The following is a 13,404-nucleotide window of genomic DNA, read 5'->3' on the forward strand; positions in this document are numbered from 1 at the left end:
TTTATTCCTACGTTTTACGAATGGAGTGCAAATGTCTAATGCGCTGATAAGTGATAACCAATTATAATACGCTTTTACGGAATTAGTGCGATTAGTACATCATCGTTCATCATCATTACCATCATCGTTGTCGTTGTTATCATTATTATGATGATCTGTTTATTAATTTATAGCCACAGCTTATAATATACCATAATATTCGCGTGCAGCCCATTTGTTGTTCGTATCCGTTTGGTACTTTACTCAACCCCATTGCGAACGGGTAATGGTATAACTAGAAAACACGTGTCTAGGATAAGATGTATAAATGTAATATTTAATTGTCATACCTATTTCGCGAATATTTCAATTTGTTTGCCCAGTCACACGTATTTTGTCGATATGTCTACGTCAGTCGACAATCCAATTACGCTCTATATTATAAAGTATATACATAGTACATTAGCACATAATATGTATATAGCCATACATAGGTACACATATTATTATGTAAATTTAAAATACGTATCCAAAGCCAAACTTATATAATGAGTTAGATCTTGTATAATATTTGAACGCAGTAGTATTATGCATTTATGTATGTGCCGACGAATTTTATCTCGTGCAGTGTATGACAGAACAACAGGCGATGATGATGATATAAATCGTCTCAATAGTATTATAACTTATACAAAGGGCATTGATATATTTTGTCCTCGCCGTCAGATTGACGTCATACAGCAGAATATTATATATACATTATACAGGGTGATATTTTTAAATATTTTTTACTAATTTTCTCAGCCAATATTATTTCAGAGAATTCAGAATACCCACTAAGAGTTGTGACCATTATTTATGATTCGTTCTTGTAAACCAGTGGTTTCCAAACTTTTAAACTTAAACACCCATTTAAAAAAAAAATATCTCCCTCCCCAAAGAAAAAAGGATTGGTACAAAAGTATGCAATGAAAAATTAATTTATTGTTTATAAATAAGTATAATATGCTGAATTAAAATTATTTAATGTAAATTTATTAAAAAAGTGTTGGTACAACAATCCACAATCCAGGATAAGTATAGGTATCTGCTTTTGCAGCCATAAAGCTTGCATGGTATCCTTTCTTGAACTTTAATTATTATTTATTATATAGATCACTCAAAAATATTATAAATATTATAAAATATTATACTGCCATAACGACAGGTTATTTGTCGAAAGACGACAAACGATTATTCTAAAAATACAAAATACACAGTATGTACAATACATAATGTTGTTTAAAAAAATTGAAACTGACACGCCTCCTTTTTTGTAAGCCAATGCCTCTTAATTAAGCTTGTAACTTCCATTACCAACCTGGATAGCTCTAGCACCCTCAAGGTGGCTTTATCGCACCCTTTGGGAAACAGTATTGTACCTACACTAATTAATAATTTTACAATTATGTATTTTATAATCAAATGTTTTTAAAGGCCACCCATATTTTTAGTAACAGGGTTACGTCACTTGTCAAACGTTAGATGCTTATAAACTGCAAACTAGTATTAAGTTATACAATTATTATCTCGATTACTATATAGATACATAGGTTCCTAGTTAAATTGTACAAATCAAAATATTTAGGCTACCTATGAAATGAAATTTTAATGTAGCCATTTAAAAAGATAGACAAGATACTAAGAATTCTACCGAATAGTATAAATGTATATGTTTCATAAATTAACCACAGAAAAGGGTGTCTTGTGTTACAAAAAAGTGAAGACCCTCTTATATAATAAGTACTTATATTTATTATACTATTATAATAATTGTGTTTAATTTCTCTACAGAAAATCGGCACATTATTGTTTAAAGGTTTAACTACGTCGTGCGCGTAGACCAGGGTATATAACGTGGCGGTGACGTTTATACGTCATAAATTTAAGTATATATATAGACACCGTCTACGACCTCATATCACGCGGGTCATGGTTACCCGAAACCACCACGCGGCCGCAGTCTTTTTCATTTTACGACCCACAACCCATATACTATACTACGATATAATAAATTATATATGGCTATTGTAATAGACTGCCCTGCCCCCAGACCATCTGATTTTTCTTACACGTCTCTTTTTCTCTTACTATTTATATAACATACATGGCCATATGGGCATCAGGCCCACCCCTAAACAAGTCCCCGAAGATTGTATTAGACGATAAACGGAACATCCAATAAATATTTTGTACATTATACCTACATCATAATATTGCATATTATAAATTATAAATGTTACAAGACTGTAGGTATACACCAATACACAAAACCACCCCCTGTTACACTCGTCGTCGGCTGCAGTAAGGTCTCTACACACCCACGCATATTTTTAGTGTGGTTATACTATACAATATATTTCGTTCATCCGATGTATACGTCACATACGACATTAAAAAATCACATCACGTACGAAGTTCCTAGAATTTATCATCCAAATAAGGTTTTAGACGAACAATATACCTACTATGTATTATAGCACATATAATATTATGTCACCTGTGTATAAGTATACCTGCCGGTTGTTGCTGCACAGACCGTCGCGAAAACGAAAGTGGACAACCCCCGCGATGGCTGACGGCCTAGATCATAATATATTTTTACTATAGTAGTATTGTTAAACAATCTGCATGACTGCATGTATAGCCTGTCATAAAAATGATAAGAGTTCTGAAAAGTTCGTTATTATTTATTGAGTAAAAAAAAATATATATCTGTTTTAATTCGTATATAATGTGCAGTCATATTGTGATAACTGTTACAGTACAATGCGCTGTTGTATTGAATCATATACATATGAGTATAGCTGCTAGAGTTAACAATATAATAATTAGTAACCGTTGACGGAATGTGTCACTCATTTGTACGACTTCATATTCGATAACGTAGTACAGAACGTCATCCCGGGATAATAAATTCAGAGTACGATAGTAAAATATGTTTAATGGTGAACACAGTTTCAAACGTCATTGGCGACTACCTATACATTAAGAATTAAGATAAAAAATTTAACGAGAAAAATTGAAAAATTAACTAAAATATTTATAAATGATTCATCAATTACACTTTGTCCGAGAAATTACTTGTACCAAATCTCAAAAAAACTATTTAATTACAAACGTTTTCAGATAAAATAATTTATTAAACAAAATTAATTTTAAAATAAAATATTTAAACAAGGTAAATTTTAATTTTTCATTGTCTAGTATTTTTAAACTAGTTTAACCTTATTAAAATAAATTGTAAATAGGTAAAAGTATAGGTAATAGTAGTAAAAGGTCAATAAATAAAAAACTCAAATTTATATTGATAATATATTATTTGCATACAGATATTTCAGTTCAAGATTATTTCTAACATTGAAAAAAATATCTTTCATATTATAACCAATTTTACAAAATTACAATTAATGAGATTTACCTACCTTAGCTGTACTTCGAAATGAGCAGAATAAAAACATTTAGTTTCGTTTTGATTATTTTCAATATTAACAAAATAAGCGTATTTTAATCGTTCAAAATTAAAGCAAAGAATCCATACACATTTAAGGACAACATGTAATTTGAATTTATAGTAAATAAAAAATAGGTTCAAATTATATTTACCCACTATCTATTTTTATTTGTGATAATTGTTACAAAACCAATTATTTTTCAAATGTAATTTATCTAGTAGTATTTTTTTTTTAAAAATTTTATATTTTTTATAAAGCGGCTAAGGACTCTTAAAAGCAATTATCAAATTGTAATATTTTAATAATAATTATTATTGTGCATACATACCATATAATTCACAAATCACAATGTAACAGTACCTACATTATACTACATATATATATATTAATCTCAAGTCTTGACTGATAACCTGCTGACTAGGTACGCAATAAGTAGTAATAATAAGAAGATATGCACATTATACAAAAAAGACACACATTATGAAAAAACACACATTTGATGAGCACAAAGTGGAAAAACAATTATGTTATTGAATAGCAACTGAAAACTGCAGAGGTACTTAGGTAAATACTAAGAAAAAAGCTTATATATATATATATATTGTATAACCTATGAATCATTATGTAAATAACGAATTCATCAATGAGTGAAAGGATCGTATACACAGAGCGTAACCCAAATTCTTGGTCTACACATAATTGTACTCAAGCAAATAACAAAAAAATAATAATAATAAAAAACGACTATCGTATAAGCCATATTTTCACGTACAAATAGCTGGCGCCCTCGTGGCGCCCACTTTATACAGTAGGAAAGTTGGCATACGGTAACACGGTTGTCTATGACCAAGTTTAACCAGCCATGCGGTCTCGCCTAGAGCTCGTTGGGCGTTTAAAAAATAATAATAATAATGAAATTGTTATATATTTTAATTTATTATATACTCTCGTAATATATATATGACAGACGTTCAACGTTTTCTGAGGTCGTCCAAAACCGTATGCATAACACCATACATGTGAAATTATGTCCACATTTATGTTGTATGTTGACTCGTTGATGTACAACGGTTTTATGCATTCTGTCACACTAAGCAAGGCGAACGATACTAATAACGAATATACTTATATGTATTGAAAACTTTTCATAAAAATATCATGAGTTTTTAAACAAATATTCATAATCGCCCCACATTCAATTTATTATGTATTATAGGTAGATTGCTAAAGTCGTAAAATAAAGAATCATTAATAAATCACATAGAAAACAATACAAAAACATTTCGGTTACTTTCGTATTACGTGAAAAAACTATTTTCACTTTTGTGCTTAGCCATGAGCGATCACTGATCAATGATAGTGCCACTGGTTAGAACCAAACCCAGATTGACCGTGGTAGAAGGGATACGGCCCCGTGGCCCATTAATTTTGGACAGATTTTTATCCCCAACATTTTTTTTTTTAATACGTTCAAAACAATGTACTTACTAAAAAATAAAATAATTTTAGTAGGTAGTAGTTAGTAATTATAAAATGAAAATATTCTTCATTTTATATCACAAAAATTACTAAATTATAATAAATATTAAATTGATAACATTATAATGTGGCAATTTGCACTACATTGAACGCATTGATGATAGTCTTCATTATTTTTGATTATAAGTGCTAATATAGTACAAATCATACATTTACATAGAGTAGTAAAAATGTAGTGATACAATTTTTTTTAAATTAAAGTTAAAAATGGGACTCACCTAGTGTATGGTGTCCCGGGGCCCAATTGATCTTTAATCCGGGTTTGGTTAGAACTAAAGTAAGCCATTCTTATTTACTAGGAATAAAATAAGGAAGGCAAATAATGATACATACTATAAGTAAGCTACTAAATAGTTGGTTTCGCCCAATCGGCTACAGTCACACAAAAAAGGTAAATTCCCAAATGGCTCCATTTTTAACAACACAAATTCCTCACCACTTCAGAGATTATACAGACTTATATCTGTGTCGAAGGTTAACATGTGTTGGTGTTTTTTGAAATTTCATATTACTTATATTAATTAGTAAATTATATAAATTAGAGTTGTAAGTATACAAAATCATAGGCACGTATTATAAATCATAAGTTTAAAATTTAATATTAAATGCATTGGTATTATTTTCTAATTTTGTATGGTAGGTAAACTATAAAAATGAGCATCAAAATATATAAAAAACTTACGTTAAGTAAATTTTTGAGGCACAGTTTGTTTATATAATCTATTCTTATTTTATTAGATAAAAATTCATCAATGATGGCTCCAAAGAACTACTGTTATTTTTTTTGATTTGGTGCTAGGTGTATTAAAATGACTGCGAGCAGTGCGAGCTCAGATTGTACTTCGATCAAAATACAATAACCTTAAAAATATTTGTTGCATACTCGAGCTGTTTGGTAATTTACTTATTCGTAAGACCTTTTTCGATGGGAACCGTCGTTTAGAGTGAATTGAAGGGCGGAGAAAAGGAGAGAAGGGCGGAAGTAGAGAATAGAAGACAGATGACCAACACAAAATACTGCAGTTACCCGGTCGGCGACATAATAACGAAAACCAGCGGTTCCCAAACTTTTTTTTCGATGATACCCTTTTTTGGACTAAATTTAGCCACTGTGGCCTGTTGTAAATATCTCAAACAAATATACAAAAAACACTTGTTATCATTGAAACAAAGTTACGATTCGAGCAGTCCGAATCGGACTAAATATAGGAACATTTTTTTACAAGATTTAATTTGAAATTAACAAAAAATTTAAATAAATCATAAATCATTTTTCATGAGCCATGGTGAACTCGGAAAGTTCTCGCTCACAGTTTGGAAACCGCTGACGTAAACAATATGGTTGGCGGTCAAGTAGTGTATACCATTCATGTAGAACCTCATTGCGGAATTCAAGAACGGTTTCAGAAAGTTTCCGCAGAAATATTTCTTCACAAAATCCAGGAAAACTTCAGACCGAAGTAAGCACGAATATCGTCTACGGTATTCGAGGACCGCGATGAATGGATATGTTTTGAATTGGTATATTCATTGTTTTCCATATTCCGTTGATTAGTCTTAAGAAAAAGTTGTTTCTCTGTACTTTTTTTTACGCCATATCTTTATAGTTTTGGGTTTTTTCGTGTTGTACGTCCACGAGTTTGTATGTATATTTTATTATACATGCTACCTATAGTGTGACGAAACTCCGGCTGCAAATCTTGATCTATATTATCTATAACCAACAGTTTTCGCATCTCCGTATTATATCATAATGTTATGGCACAATAGCGAAGCTAGTAATGATCACCTCTTAAGCTCCGACCACTAAATATACTTATTATTCACAGGTTTTTTTAGGTAGAAATACATTTTTGCACATGGTTTCCCACGCATGTTACGACTTTTAGTTAAAATATGGTCTGTGTGGATAAGTTTAGAAAATCCGATGAAAATCTTGATAAAATAATCAAGTAAAGAGAGATGCATGATGCTTTTTAGATCTAGTAACTATGAGGCCATAACATAAAAATGTATAACATATAAATATCGAGCATTATCGTTGGGCTCTTGGGTATTTTGACATAATGTAACTGTAGTAATGCACAAAAGTGTTGATGTTTCTACCTAGTATAATTATTCATTTGAATCACGGTGCCACCAAACCGAATGTTGTCGATATTCTGTCAAACATGAACATGAAAAGATGTTAGGATATGATTGTTACACCAGTATCATTACACAGGCACGCGCCGATTAATCCCACAACGCACTTAGACAAATATATGATTGATCATTAATTAATTTAAAAAAATAGTTCATTCTACCAGCCAGCATGTACCTATTTATTTTTATTTTTTTTGCTTATCAAGCAAGGCCCAAAATACAAAAATCTATCACATATAAACAATAAATAATGGGATTTAACTTAATAATCTAGCAATTTGAGTAAAGCATTATATACTATTTTTTAATGAATAACTTTGATCTGAACAATTATGGCACAATTAAGGGATAGCAATATAAGAACGGAATATACAAAAGTGAGTTGTAGATCTTTATTGTGGCATTTGAGAATAGTGAATTAGAAAAATAAGCTTTTTAATAAATGCAGCCAATTTCAACCACACATATTTAATGATAAAATACCTACCTAATATCATTGGCTATAAATAAGTACAATATAATCTATACAACTAGACTTAAAAACTACTGAACCAATTAGCACAAGATATTGCACATGTACCTACCTATTCCTAAGAATCATGGAAGATCTATACCTTCGTTTTTCAGCCCCTATAGGTTAGGTTGAAGGGTACCCATAAGGTGAGCCACACATGCATTTCATTTTGGCTTACAAAAATTGAATTTGTATTTAGGTTTATACCTAGGGTTATTGCCATTGGGTTCAGAATTAAAAGAGACTTTTTATGAATATATGAATGTTGGGCCCTGGTGTAGGGCGGTGATTGGCTGCAAGTCACTAATGTGTGGTAAAGCATCATTCGGCGTTGGTAGCTCCCGTATGGATGACTACCTGGGTTTTTAGTGACGAATCCTAGCTCCACATCATATTCACATGTTGCTCAAAATAAACTGTAACACCCCAGACCCACAACAAAACCGTAACCCCTCGCAAAATGCCAATGACCATAGTTGCTGATCACAAAAACAAATTTTAAAAAAGTTTGTAGTTTATAATACGTACATACAAAAACTACTAGAACCAACTTTAACAAAGATTAAAAATGTTCTTAGATACATCAGCAAGATTCAGTGAGTAGTATGAACCACGTTCGAAATATACCAAATACTAAGTATAATAACCAATCTTGGTCGAATTAGTTTACAAAACGAGATACTACAAGAGTCACCGACAACGGTTTTTCCGTGTACTGAGGTACACTAAAACTAAGATACCTTTTTATATACTGCCGTATTTTAAATTAGTTCATTTTTTTCACGGGCGAAGTCAGTTTATACAGCTAGTATATTTAAATTAATAATTATTAATTAATAAAAACTTTTTTCAAAATATGAAATATGATTCCAGATCGTATTAACAAAAAAGGTTGTATTTTTTTATTTAGCCAAACGAATTCTGCCACTTAGTATGGCCATTTCAAGGACACGCAATGAAATTTATAAATTTATAAACCAGCATGGTATTATATTAACTATCATAACCACGCGTTTGAATGATAATAATATGTTATATGGTGACGATATAGCGATGAACGAAATATAATTTCCTATCTTCATTATATTACATATTATCTTAACACGTTACGAATTACGATAATGTGCCACGGTTCTATCTCTCTATATATAAAATATATTACACAGTGTTACCCAAAAAGACAAAAAAGTCTTCATAAAGAATCTTTATACTAATCCTTAAAAAAATATGTCTTGATCTATAAAAGAAAGTGGAATATAAGGAAACAACGCATTTAATAAAAGTTTAAACTAATTATTTCGTTCAAATAGATATAAATATTGAAAATATTTTTTAAATTAATAATTATATATCAATTTAAAAAAAAAATTGTATTATTCAATGGTTTTTTTTAAAAGCAATTCTTGATTCTCGACGTAATCAAAAAAATCCGAAGTTAAATTGTTTATAGTTAGTCGGTTTTGAGATTGATGCCAAAAACAGATGAGTACAAGAACTACATAACAAATAAATAATAATATACCCTAAGCCCATATTAATTATCGCAAGTAGTATAAAAAAAATACTATAAAAGTATAAAATAATTATTAATCTATTCTTTGTCACTTGAAAGCGCATAATTAGTCAAACGGAAGGGCGCAAGGGTCTGCTCGACCTATACGGTTCTATCCAATTTTGTAAACTCCTCTGCGTATAGGTAAAGGTAGCTGCACGCTGCACGGTGAAGGCGCTCACGGCTATAGTATAATAGACAATTATTGTATTGTATTCATTGTTGAACAGCTCTCGGTCTCATACTGCACACAGCCACACTCACACAGGTTTTATTTGTTGTTTTCGTTCGGAACATTGCCGAATGAAACAAATATTTTGTATTTTTGGTCCGTCGACGGCAGGTACGAGACGACTGCCGAGTTCAGACATCCCGTGACAAATGAGTAATGATGACTGCAGTGTCCGGCGTCGAAGGTTAATAATTCGTTTGGATCAATATAATTACGAGATTACATAATATTATCACGCGTCGTATCTTTAGCGATTACGGTGGAATCTAATGGTCTTTTTAAAACGGTTTTCGCTTGTATAAAACAACCGCATTACACACCATGGAATGTCGATTGTTTTAAAATGAATTGTCCTATTGTGAGCGCAATGTGACACGTTATATTGTTTAATATAGACACTGACACTAAAAAATACCCAGAAATTATTATCACACAGTTTAGTATTGGTAGAAATTGAATACATCCGAATTACTGTTTGCACACCATAGACATATTATAATTTATAATAATATTGCAGTATTGCACCTATTTTATACACATGGGAGGCCAGGTATGTCATGCGGTGCTCAGTGTGGTACGATAAATGTATTATTATAAAATAACAACAAATCGCGTATGTGCTTCGGCTATATCTGTACCTACCTAGTACCTACAGTACATGCCACATTGCCGTCTGAACACTCTGAATGCCAAAAGCAAATAAGTACATGTAATAAGACGCATAATATGAATAACGATTATATTTTCCAAGATATCTGTATAGACTCGGGATAACACGGACAATAGTAAGCTTCATATTGACTCAACATCATAGATTACACATACATATTATATTTTGTAGCCACCGCTACATAATAAGCCACATTGACCACCGTAAACTCACATTGGTCAGGGGTCGCAGACACGATCCTGATTCCTGAAGATTGTTGCATTTTGTTTACTCGAGTACGAGGCAGGAGCGTGTAATGGTCAATGCAGGTCGATGCAGGCGCACAAGCCATGTGTGTACCATGTCTTGAATTAAATATTTAAATAATGCAGATTGTAACGTTATTTCAAGTTACAACAACCGCTTGATTGTGAGGTATCTATATATCAAATAATGGGCGGGAACGGCAGGGAAGAAACGGTTTACGATACAAATAACTGCAGAGGTTGATGTTTAAGATTTCATCCGAATCACAACCTCACGTCCGCACAGAATGTCAGAATACGGTCGAGTCACTCGAAATTCGAAGGTGAATCGTCACGATAAGTCGGATGGTCGGTCATGGTTTTGATAGTTTTGTTTTTGTAATACGTATAACTATAATGTAAATACCTATCCACTCTACTAGCCGATTTTCTTTTTCGCTCTACAAAGTACCTATACCTATTCCTGTACGCCGATATCTATATTCTATACGAAGGTAGGCGCGTTGTAATTCGGAGATATCGAAGTGGCTCCAGATAACAGACAGCTCGGTAAGGATTTAAGATAATCTGAAATATTTTTTTAAGTTATACCGCGAAATAATATATTACCGGTTCGCACGTTTCGAGTACCTACTTACCGACGGCGTGCATTCGCGTGAAAAACAAGACAAGTAGTAAAAAACAACCGATTACGTAAATAATTAATACGGTGGCATCATGCGAGAACGCGGAGAACGAGATACGACAACGACGGTTTACAAGATATGTATGTACTACGTGATGCGTATATAAGTACACGTAGTGCACATAATATTTTTATTGACGTCGACTGTTGATACTTGGTCGATTCGTAGCAAATAATATTGTAATGACGATAACAACAATAAATAATAATAATTAATAAACCAATGTCGGTGCGAAAAAAATAATATTATACGATGTTATGTTGACCGACAACACGCATAATACAATATTGTACTAACTACTAATAAATAATATTAATAACTGTTACGACAACGGCGGCGGCGGCGACCGGTTACACCACCGCCCGCGACCTGTTGCGTATGGACAGGGTTAACATAGTATCAGTGGTATCGGTGGCGGCTTATCAACGCGGTCGTGTGTGTACGAAGTTGAAATTTGAAACATAATATTATTTTAATATTTTATGGAACCACGTAACTGTAAATGGTAATCGCGATAAGTGCGTAAAAAACATCAAACTTTGACTTACTTGTACGTATAGGCGGCGGATGTGTCTTGCTTTTGATGCCGGGTGTGACGGCGGCAGTGGTGGTGCTGGGGGGCGGCGTCCAACGTACACCATCGTCCGCGCCGGGTCTGACCTGTTGAATGCCCGCCATCGCCGTGGGTGAATGCGTTTTCCTCTCCGTCACCGACTACGTCCGCGGCGGCCACCGTCGTCGCTGTGGGAGCAACGACTACACTTCTCGGCTCTCACCGAGCGGCCGTGTGAGTCAGTGTCGCACACGCGCCAGCGCGCGCGCGCGCACGCCCGCTCTCACGTCTACGGTCGCGCGGCGGACGGTGGCGATCTATTACTTTTATTTATATTTCTGATTTTATTTTTTTTTCAGAGTGTGTTCGATAACTCTGTTCTCCACGCAAATGACCGCCGGGCAGGTTTTAGTTGCCCGAGTGCGGACGAGAGCGCACGAAAAGGGGAACGAGTACTCGCAGAAAAGACGACGGCCAGTGGACGGTGGTAGCTCAATGTCGGGCCCGCGGCGGACGTCGTGGACCGCACTTGTCGTACGTGCTGATGGCAGCCGACGACGAAGTGCCCAAGTGCGATTTTAAAAGATTTTAAACGAATTTGAATCTATTGGATTTTGAGAAAAAAAATTAAAATACCTACGAAAAGCTTCTACAGAACGACGGGATGAGGGAGACGATGTAAAATAAAATCACACTCGTTCGGGAGACGTCAGCTCAGCTCGCGATCTGAGCACGGACGTATGTGCGTGCGTGTATAATACGTATTAACGTATGTGTGTGTGCGTGTAACACTTGCACAATACTACCGGCGGCGCTGCCGTCCTGCCGAACGTGTGCGTATCTGTGTGTGCGTGCCGACTACGTGTTCGTACGTACGCGCACACACGCGGAGCGCTCGCCCGCCGCCGCCCTCCCGCCACCCGCCAACTCGCACAATAGCCGTCTGCGACGAGCGGAGCGGGCCCCCACTAACACCGCCGCCGGTTCGTGCTCGGGGTGCCCGCGTTCCGTCGGTGGGGCTTGGTCTTAACGTGGAGCAGGGGGGAGAGCAGTAACTAAATTGTGGCGGGACGGGAGCGAGGGACACGGGTGTGACGGCGGCTGTCGAATCCACCGGACGAGATAAACGTTTAGCACTGAGCGATACGCACTGTGCGACGCCAGCGACGGCAACGATGGTTTCACGAACAGGCTGGTGGTGGCGGCGGTTTAGGTTGAACGGCGATCGGAGTCGCAGCGGTGCAGCACAGTCGGGTTGAGGGAACTCAGCTGTTGCGGCCGCCGCCAGACGGTCGTGCTAATAATATTATTATAAACGTGTATCCGGTCGGCGACGACGTGACCGCTCCCGGTGGCCGAGACCAGTTGGCACACAACTCGTGATGTCCATCTACAAATAATTATATAATTAATACACCAATAAAAGTTTTTTTCGTCATATTTATAAGTCAAAACTTATCACAGGGTTGATTGCCGTACACGTGCTGACGCTTATCATTATTGACAAACAGAATACTTGTGTTCATTGAAAATGGAAAACTATCATAATTAATTACAGAATCCAGAATATTATGAATTTATGTAGGTAATTTTAAAAATGTAATTTTAATTATACTTCGGTACTTTTAGCCCTCCCCACCGGCCACCAATGAAAATAACTTTTCTTAACTTCGTTCATTGGTGGATGAAGAGGGTCAAGAGGGCTGTCGGCGGTCGCCCCCCCTCCCTTGGGCTGTGTTTTTAAGTTGTATTTACATTTTTATTTTGGTCCGAAGAAAAGGTAATATAATTTTGA

The 13,404-nt window shown here is 34.8% G+C and overlaps 1 protein-coding gene across 2 annotated transcripts in view; it reads right to left on the reverse strand.

The window, feature by feature from the left end:
* Positions 1 to 12,473, reverse strand: part of LOC111036226 (dual 3',5'-cyclic-AMP and -GMP phosphodiesterase 11-like) — a 77,363-nt gene extending 64,890 nt beyond the window's left edge. The window contains exon 1 of one of the 2 annotated variants that reach the window (XM_022318183.1): positions 11,605 to 12,473. In XM_022318183.1, the coding sequence (XP_022173875.1) occupies positions 11,605 to 11,734 (130 nt within the window). In that variant the 5' untranslated portion in view covers positions 11,735 to 12,473. The remainder of the gene's footprint in view (positions 1 to 11,604) is intronic. The other variant, XM_022318184.1, reaches the window with a different exon arrangement.
* Between the last annotated feature and the right edge of the window lie 931 nt (positions 12,474 to 13,404).

The sequence above is a fragment of the Myzus persicae genome, unplaced genomic scaffold (assembly GCF_001856785.1).
Source record: "Myzus persicae strain clone G006 unplaced genomic scaffold, MPER_G0061.0, whole genome shotgun sequence".
Taxonomy (NCBI): domain Eukaryota; kingdom Metazoa; phylum Arthropoda; class Insecta; order Hemiptera; family Aphididae; genus Myzus; species Myzus persicae.